The sequence below is a fragment of the Chrysochloris asiatica genome, unplaced genomic scaffold (genome assembly GCF_000296735.1).
Source record: "Chrysochloris asiatica unplaced genomic scaffold, ChrAsi1.0 scaffold00105, whole genome shotgun sequence".
Lineage (NCBI taxonomy): Eukaryota > Metazoa > Chordata > Mammalia > Afrosoricida > Chrysochloridae > Chrysochloris > Chrysochloris asiatica.
In genome coordinates this window covers 9,985,800-9,995,760 of record NW_006408623.1, presented here as the reverse complement: position 1 = coordinate 9,995,760, position 9,961 = coordinate 9,985,800, and the positions used below count along the sequence as shown (strand labels likewise).

General features: G+C 50.0%; 1 protein-coding gene across 1 annotated transcript in view; it reads right to left on the bottom strand.

Moving 5' to 3' along the window:
* Positions 1 to 9,961, bottom strand: part of INPP5A (inositol polyphosphate-5-phosphatase, 40kDa) — a 149,404-nt gene that overhangs the window by 29,233 nt on the left and 110,210 nt on the right. Inside the window, exons 8-9 of the mRNA XM_006867452.1 lie at positions 1,822 to 1,874; positions 702 to 821 (exon numbers count right to left, since the gene is read on the bottom strand). Of these exons, the coding sequence (XP_006867514.1) occupies positions 702 to 821; positions 1,822 to 1,874 (173 nt within the window). The remainder of the gene's footprint in view (positions 1 to 701; positions 822 to 1,821; positions 1,875 to 9,961) is intronic.

The window sequence follows — 9,961 nt, the reverse complement described above, 5'->3', positions numbered from 1 at the left end:
ACACCTGCACACACACCTACAACACACCCAGGTGACTGCACCTACACACCTGCACACACACCTACAACACACCCAGGGGAATACACCTGCACACACACCTACAACACACCCAGGTGACTACACCTACACACCTACAACACACTCAGGTGAATACATCTGCACACAGTACAAGTACACACACCTGCACACACACCTACAACACACCCAGGTGACTACACCTGCACACAGCACACGTACACACACCTGCACACACACCTACAACACACCCAGGTGAATATACCTACACACAGCACAAGTACACACACCTGCACACACACCTACAACACACCCAGGTAACTACACCTGCACACAGCACATGTACACACACATGAAAACTTTCTCTCCTGCGCCCCAGGAGGCATCAGCAGCACATCTGAAGGCTGTGGGTTCACAGGACAGGGGGAGAGCCCTGGGCACAGGTACCAGTGAGGGGTGCCCACCTCACACCCCAGCAGTCCTGTTCCAACACTGTATCGACATTCTGCCACCTCCTTCAGTGTCATGGGAGACCTCTTCTTATCTTTTCATAAAACTTAAGGACATGGTCCAACTGCCCCTTCAGGTCCAACCGCTCAAGCCTTACGCTGGGTCTGGGGCTTTGTAGCCAGTAAACCCCAACGCAGCAGCCATTCACAGTGGGGTACTCTCAGTACAGAGCCTACCTGTCCAGCACGTAGCCGAGAGCCTTGTGCCGGATCCCTGAGTACACAGACGGGCTTGTCTCCCAGGCCACTAGGTTGGATGCGTCGTGGAAGAGGTGGATGTTCACCAGGTCGAAGGTGCTGCAGCAGACAGAGACCCAGTGAGCCAGGTGATAGCTGGCCTGCCCCACCCCACACAGCCCCAAGGCCATCTATCTACTTAGGAAGGGACCCCCAGACTGTGTTGGGCAGTTCCTGGGAGGTGTAGCTGTGTAGGAAGACCTCCTGGAGCTGCCCAGTGAGGCTGGGGCTGTGAACTGAGGGACAGACAGCGGTGACTGTCTTGTCTCCTGTTCCTGTCTCACTGGAATGTAAGCACATCCAGAAGGGCCCAGTATGAAGACCACAGGGATCGCTGGCTGGGAGCCCAGGTCGAGCCCACCCTCTGGACTCTACCTGGGATGCTAGCTGAGCAAGGACCACTCGTGTCATCCTGCAGGGCCTGTATGTGGCTGCGCCCAGCACCTGGGCTGGACACCAGACGATCCTGTCTGTCAGGGTTTGAGGACTGATGGAAAGAAGCCACCAAAGCCCCCGAGGGCACAGGTCCATGGCCCCTCCCAGCCACTACACCTGGGTTAGGGCATTGACCAGCACAGGACAGGGTACCCAGACCGGCAATGTCTGCAGATGACACATCAGAGCAGGTATCTGTGTGCACCTGAGGCTTGAGAAACACTGCTCTTTGGCTCGCTGACAGACAGAAAACAGGTTGTAAGGTTCTGATGGTGGAGACAGTAGGTTAGTGTTACCACCAACACTCAGGTGCTGGGCAGACTCGGGTCACCCGGCTTTGTGCCAGCCTAGGGCCCCCTAAAGAGGCTGCTGGGCACCTCATGCAGCTCTGTGAGCACTCAGAGGAGGGGTCTCCAGGACGACATACCACCCAGCAGACTGAGCTCTGCCCTAGGAGGGAAGGACCAGAGGCCCCAAAGAGTCTCCTGAAGTGCTGAGTCCTGGGGCCCTGGTCTCAGTGAAGAGTCCCTGGTGAGGCATCTGGCCACACCACTGAAAATGCCCAGCGAGAAAGCCATCCAGCTAGCCCCCAAAAGCCAGAGAGCAGCCAGAACCGCATCCTTACCAGTCAGCAACGCACCATCTTGTCCGGATGAAGCCCTTCCGGGACCATTTGCACTGAAAAGGAAACACATGACTGTGTTTCTAATCAGGAAACACTACAACAAACAGAATTGTAACCTCTCAGCATTGAAGGCCCTGTTAAAAACAGTTGACCTGTGTGAGGCATTAAAACACTTTGAAAGTTACTGTTATTTGAAGTTATCATATGAAAGTTCTAACTGTGGTCTGTATGTTGAAAAGCTCACTAGAGACCCAAGGGATAGAGATCAGATCCCAGTGAGACTCGCAGAGGAAGGGGCATGTGTGTGATGGAGATGCTCTGGTGGGAGAGAGAGGCAGACTGTTAGTGATGGAGACTCGGCCCAAGGCTCTGACTGACACTGTGGCCTCTCAGAAGCAGATCATCAGACCTGCCGCCTTCAGTGGCGCTGCTGGTGGGTTCCAATCACCAACCTTTCAGCTGGTCGCCGAAGGCTTCACTGTCTGCACGACCCCAGGACTCACAAGGTAGATAGCGCAGATGGAAAACCTGTGAGCTTGAAGCCATGTCAGTACAAAGGGAAGCAGAGGAAAGAAGACAAGTGATGGAGAGTCAGTGGCGTGCGGGGCAATTTCAGGGAAATGGAAATAAAATATGTGCATGTGAAACAAACGAAGAAGAGGGGCAAGATTCTTTACAGAAAAATAATTCAGGAAAAGATGGCAGAAAACTTTCCAGATTGGGGAAGAGTTCTTATCCATCCCACATTCAGATGCTCAGGAAGCCCAAGCACGAGAAACCTGAATCAAATGACACCAAGGCCCATCCTAATGCAATGTCTCAAAACCAGCGGTAAAGAGAGAAAAAGACACACAGAGCTACAAAGATGATAGAAGATTTGTCAAACACCAGAAGGCAACAGATAAACATCCTAAAAGTATGAAAAGGAAAGAAATTCAAACCTGGCAACCTAGAATTCTATACCCAGAAAAAAATACCTTTCATAAAATGAAGCAAAGTATTTTTCAGACACATAAAAACTGACAAAATTTATCAGCAGACCCACACCACAAAAATACTACATGAAGAAATCCTTCAGGTAAAGGTCAAATGGTGCCAGGATTCCTCTGGAGAAACAACTTGCACCAGACACTGATGAGAAATGTTCCTTGCCTCAGGGTGGGTCCAGGGAAACTTCAAGTCTGGACAATTCCATGTGGACACTTAATTGTCTTTACTGCATACAACTCAGTGGTCCCCACCATTCTCCTCTTAGCTAATTGCCCCTAAAAGTCACACTTCATAAGGGACTCCCTATCTCTTCCATCCCCACTCAGTCCTCAAGCACAGTGTGGTCTCTGCATCCACGTTGTCCTCAACCTCTCACAGCATCTCCTGCGGCCAGCAAAGGTCTTCCTACCTCACTGGTCAGTCTTTCTCCAGCTCCAGCAGCTCTGGAGGCTGGGCTTCTTCGACCCCAGGTGCTCTTCTCCTCGGTGTCCCTCCATGGCGGTGTTAGTCATGGATGGAAACACACACCTGACCGAGGCTGAGGATACGGAACGCCCATCCAGCCATCAAGCGGCCCTTGCCTCAGCTCCCTGGCCTAGTCCACCTCACTTCCCAGTATTGTAGCAGGTATCCCTGGAAATCCTCGGACTCCATCTTTTCTTCCCTCTGGTGGCTTTAGAGATTTTTCTTCATTATCAATGTCCTAAAGTTTCACTAAAATCAGACATACGAGGGGTCATCAAAAAGTTTATGGAAAAGCTTTGTTATGATTGCTTCATAAGCATCTTAGAGCCCTCTCGTATACCTGTAGATCTTTTCATTCCATTTTTTTCATAAACATTTTGGAGGCCCTTGTATCCCTATAAGGTGTTAATTCCATTTTTTCATGAATGTCTTGGAGGCCCTTGTATTCCTATCTATCTGTGTGTGTGTGTGAAGTGAGTGATTAGTTTACATGGGAGAACATCGGTTTTACACTCAGTTTCATTGCAATGATTCCAATCTCCTCTGTGTATCATCATTCAACAGTATTTGCTTTTATTCCCTCTGGTTTTTGTTTTGTTTTGTTTTGTTTGTTTGTCTGTTGGAGGGGGAGATGTACACAAAAACACTCCGGAATATATAATCATTTAAACAACCAAAGGACACCTTCTGAAAGCCTGCCCCATGGCCACCAGCACCTGGCGGTCAGCACACAGCCTTTCTCTTTCCATGAGTCTAGATGAGAGCATGGAAACAGTGTCCTCTCCATGTCCTCATCTCTGCCTCCACCTCTCATGTCACTGCTTCTCTAGAGAGAGTCCCACATTCCATCTGTGCTCCTGTCCCTCGATGGTCCTGGGGTTCTCTATTCCTGGACTGACGGCAGTTAGAGAACCAAACAGAAGAACACACTCAGCATCTCACAAGCTAAAAAAAACTAAAGAAAAAATTTTCATTACAAAAATACGGAATGATACAGAAAGCATGAAAAGAAGATGGAAGGAATGCATAGTCACCGTACCAAAAAGAAACATTTGAGGCTCAACCATCACAAGAGGTAGCATATGATCAAGAGCCAATGGTACCACAGAAGTCCAAGGTGTGCTGACAGTAGTGGTGAAAATCAAGGCTCTAGGAATTGACAGAATACAAATCAAAATCTTTCAACACACTGATGTAGCCCGGGAGGCGATCATTCGTATCAGCCAAGACACTTGGAAGACAACTATCTGGCCAACTGATTAGAAGAGACCCATATCTGCATCCATTTCAAAGAGCGGTAACCCAACAGAATGCAGAAACCATCAAACAGTATGGTTAACGTTATATGAAAGGAAAATTGTGCTGAAGATAGTTCAAAACTGGTTACAAAAGTACATCAACCAAGAACTGCCAGATAGTCACGCTGGACGGAGGGGAGGATGTGGAATAGGGAAATCATTGCTGATGTCAGATGGATCTTGGCTGAAAGCAGAAAATACCAGAAAAATGTTTACTTGTGCTTTACTAACTATGCAAAGGCTTTTGACTGTGTGGCTCATGACCAAGCTCTGGACAACACTGCAAAGAATGACTGGTCCAGAACATTCCACTGTGCTCCTGAAGGACCTGGACACAGACCAAGAGGCAGTTGTTAGAAAAGAACAAGGGGACACTGAATGGTTTAAAATCAGGAAAGGTGTGTGCCAGGGCTTTAGATGAAAGGTGTGTATCCTTTCATCATACTTATTCAATCCGAGAAACTGGATTACATGAAGAAGAATGTAGCATCAAGATTGAAGGCAAACTCACTAACCACCTGCAAGATGGAGATGATACAACCTTGCTGATTGAAAGTGTAAAAGGACTTACAATGCTTACCGATGAGGAGGATCCAAGAGCTCAGCCTTCAGTGTGGAATGCACCTCAATGTAAAGAAAACAAAATCCTCACCACTGGACCAATAATGACACCATGAAAAATACAGAAAAGACAGATGGCATCAAAGACTTCATCCTTCTTGGATCCACTACCAACACTCGTGGAAGCAGCAGCCAAGAAATCAAACAACGTGTTGCCTGAGACAAATCGGCTGCACAAGACCTCTTTAAAGTGTTCAAGAGGAAAGACAGCAGTTTGAGGATTAGGGTCATTTTGGTAGCCTCACACATCTGCATATGAAAGCTGGACAAGGACTAAAGATGCGTGTGAATGCGTGTGAATGAAGGTGCTGGAGACGAGTATTAAAGATACTGTGGACTGCCAGATGCTCCTTAGAAGCCAGGACAGTGAGACCAGTCCCTGAAAAAGACTGTCATGCTTGGTAAAATGGAGGGTCAGTGAAAAACAGGAAGACTCCCAATGAGCTAGGCTGACAGAGTGGCAGTAGCAATGGGCTCAAATGTTTAACAGCAGTGGTGAGGATGCCTCAGGACCGGGCAGTGTTTCGTTCCGCTGTACCTAAACTCGATATGAGTCAGAACCAACTTGTCCCTGACTTGAAGGAACCTGGCAACCACATCACCATAGGTGTATCTTGTACTTTTAGATCAAAGACCACAGCCTTCTGTATGAAATACACCTCAGTGTAAGGAACAAGAATCCTCACCACTGGACCAATAAATGACACCATGAAAAATATAGAAAAGATTGAAGCAGAATAAACAAACAGGAGACAATGGGTTATTTCTTTGTACAGTATAAAATTTGTTACATCTAATTTTTTTTAATCTAACCAGATTTAAGATTTTGACCTGAACTGAAGCTGAATCTCAGAAAATGTAGTGTGATTGTTGGTGGCGTGTGCCAGTTGGTTCCAGCTCATGGTGACCCAGACAGAGATTTTCAAGGAGTGGTTGGCACGTCCGAACCACCGACCTTGTGGTTAGCAGTCCAGTGTTTAAATAGAATGACAGCCATGTGCTGTCGTGTTAGGTCTGACTCATAGTGACCCCTGTACAGGGCTTCCGAGGAGCATCTGATGAGTTTGAACCGCCAACCTTGCAGCTCAAACCAACCTTCCAGTCTAGTGCTTATCCTACAGCGCCACACCAGGACTCCAAAATATAATAGTGCAACATTAATATAATGAACTATTTGAATCAAACATTTGTATTTATATTTATGATCCTAAGGAGATAAGTTATCACAACTAGGAATTCATACTTATGTTTCCAAATGATCTAAAGCATGGAAAGTGGAGCTGTAACTCATGGAATGTGCACGTTTTCAGAACTGATGAGTCTATCCTGAGGGTGCAGACAGTAAATGCTCTTGGCTACTAGCTGAAGTCCACCCAGAGGCACCCGGGAAGCAGGGTCCAGCAATCAATTTCCCTATTACCAGCCACTGTACGGAGCCCAGTTCTACTCTGACACACATGCCAGGGCCGCCTCCTAGGAGTCAGTCATTGTGACCTTTACGGCGGTGTCTACTGGTCCCAGGTTCTCTCTTCAGGAGGACAGTTTGGTGCGCTCATGATTGTGGGCCCACCGCCTGTGTCCACATTCCCTTCAGGCAGCACCCCCACTCCGCTAGTGGGGAACTTTGTTGTTGCTGTTAAGTGCTGTCCAGTCAGTTGTGACCCATGTCAACCCTGTATAGAGTTTCCCAGGAGCAGCTGGTGAGCTTGACTTGCGGTTCAACCGACTGCAATCCAGCGCATTAGCCCACAGCGCCACGGCAGGACTCTTAGGGTCCTAGAACTTAACCAGCCCAAGCCCACTGTCCTTGAAGGAAGAACCAGAACTAGAGCCGGCTGTAAACTAGTGCCCTCTTTCATCCCTGGCACCTCTGTCCACACCCCTAGTCCCCAGGAAGGTAACAGAGGCCAAAGCTGGGCTCCAGGTGCAACTGCCTTTCCACGGGCTGTGGACACACCCTGCATGTATGCACACACTATCCCCATGAGCACCACTGGGACTGACTGGGACCACCATCACTGAGAACCACCTTCCTGGGGCCCACACAAGTTACCACAGACAGGCAGACAGGGTGAGCATGTAGGGGTCCTCAAATGTTGGGCTGACCTGACCCCACTTTGTGTCCTGACACCCTCTGGCTGCAGGTCTCCTGATCTATCACTTGTAGCTCCCAGCAGGTCACAGACAGTGGGCAGGAAGAACTTTGGCCACCTGCCCGCACACCCAAGAAGGCCATCCCCATGGATGACCGATGCCACGCCTCAGCAGGGGTGCTGCCTGTCCCCGGCACGATGAAGTCCCTCAGAGCCCTGTTAATAGGATTCCTTTAGCCAGCAGATGGATTGCGAATACAGGCAGTTTCATCTACTAAAAGACGCCATAAATCACGCCTGAGAAAAGAGAGGCTGGGGAAGGTTATCACTACACAGCCTTCCCCGTGAAGGGCCCGCCTAGGAGCATTAGTGAAATTAATCCATCTTTCATATGAGCTTGGAGCGGCATCGTGATCTATGGTAACAACCAATTTCTCACCACGGGCAAGAGGGAAAAATGACCCAGCCTGATCGAATACACAAATCTGCTTTTTAAAAACGGTCTCCCATTATGTGGAGTGCCGCTCCCTGAGGCCTCATCGGGATGCACGCGGAGCCAAGCACGCCCATAAATCAGCAGAGGGAGTTTTGTTAGTTTTATATGCAGTGGGCTGTAATTATTTGGAATTGCATTCTGCCTCCATCATTGTAATTACATTTAGATTATCCGTAAGTGATGGTAATAAAAGAAAGAGAAATCAGTCTTAAACCAATTCCCTCTCCTAAAATGTGCTCAAGTAAAGCTGAAGGTTCCACACACAGGGACACAAGGGGAGAGACGAGACTGATGGGCAGCACCTCGTGCTAAGGACACGGGTGGGTCTTAAGTGGTTTGTATGTATTCGTCCTGGTGTGTTAGAACTCTGGGACTGAAGATTTTCCTTCTGTCCTTTTCTTGGCTGACAGGACCCAGAACTCATTTCTAGGTGAGAGGTCATTGGTTGACATTTGATGTGTCTTCAGACAAAAGAGGAGTCCTGGTGTGGTGCTGTTCAAAGCCTGTTTTAAAGGCAAGGTTGGCGGTTCAAGTTCGCCAACTGCTCCTCAGAAACCCTATGTAGGGTCACTATGGGTTGGAACCAACTCGACGGCACTGCTGTGTCTAAGGAAATCACATGACCTAACAGGAGGCAAGAGCCTCTCAAGGAGGTTGTGGTCTCACCTGCACGCAGCACACTGACCTTCTGAGACCCTGCAGGCTATCTGCCCCTGTGAGGTCACTCCATCCAGAGGCATGACACATCTGGACCCATGGAAATGACCCTTCACTCTCTCTGCCTACAACAGGGCACACTGGCTCTCCAGAGCCCTGCCTGAGACATCCACCCTACCTCAGCAGAGGTTCCCTCCAGGGTCCGACCACAGCTGTGTACGCCGGTTAGGTGCTCTGGGTGGAGAGCCAGGACTGGAGGGCAGAGGCCTGGAGGATGGAGCAGCAAGCACTGGGGATGCCAGGTCAAAGGGCCTAACAGGCCCAGCCTACCCCCTGCAGTCCAGCTCCTCTCTCCTCACAGGCCTGCAAACCCCAAGAGAAGCCGTGGCCAACAGGCAATGTTCCCAACGACCCTGCCAGCCTCCAAGATACATTGCTCCTATGCCAAGGCCTCTCTCAGGCCTGCGTGTCCTGAACTCCACTGAATCCCCCTCACTGAACATCCCCTCACTGAACCCCTGCTCACTGAACCCCCTGAGCCCCTGCTCACTGAGCCCCCCTTACTGAGCCCCTGCTCACTGAACCCCCCTCACTGAGCCCCCCCTCACTGAACCCCCCTCAATGAGCCTCCCTCAATGAGCACCCCCTTAGTGAACCCCTTTCATTAAGCCCCCCTCACTGAACCCCTGCTCATTGAACCCTTCTTTCTGAACCCTCCTCACTGAACCTGCTCTTCACTGACATCCTCAATCCATCTTGAGCCCCTCTCTCTACACTAAGGCCCCCTCCTCACTCAGGCCTCCCTCACGGAGACCTGCTGCCACCGTGGCTGGTCTTCGTAGGCTGCTGCAGTCAGGGTCCACCTCCCTGGGCCCTGCCTCACCAGCCACCAGAGCAGACACGAAGTCGGGTGAGCAGAAAAGAGGAGTGAGGCTCACTACATACAATGGTGACTGTACCAGTTGGGAGAGGGGGCAAGGGAGCAGCCCAGTGGTGTGCTAGGGAGCCCAGGTGTGGCCAGAGGACACTTGTCCCTATCCTTGGCTCCACAGGACACCAAGGACAACAATTCCCTGGTCCACACAGTCCTGGGGCCCTGGACAGCACAGGGTGAGTGTGAGGTACAGGACTATCAGATCCTCGCACAGCAGCATGGGTGCCGTGCAGCCAGCTGAAGAGAAGGTTCCAGAATATCAGAGCTTCTTCCTCCAGACTAGGTTAGAGTTCTGACCCCCATGGTTCCTCCTGTTCCTTAGTGGGAAGAAGCCAGAGGCCAATCGCCTGCACAGCTGACCCCTCACAGTTCCCACCAAGATGAGCCAGAGATAAGGCCTGTCTGGGCCAGGACAATGGGCTCTGAAACCCATTCCTCTGTGGAATTGCAGCTCCTCCATTTCTGTGAGGATGCAAAGCACCTCCTGTCGTATCCGCAGCCTCAGAGATGGCACTGTTGGAACACTTCTCACCATGCAGATGGCCTCAGGGGTGGAGCTGGGGGAACCACCTCAGGACACACAGAC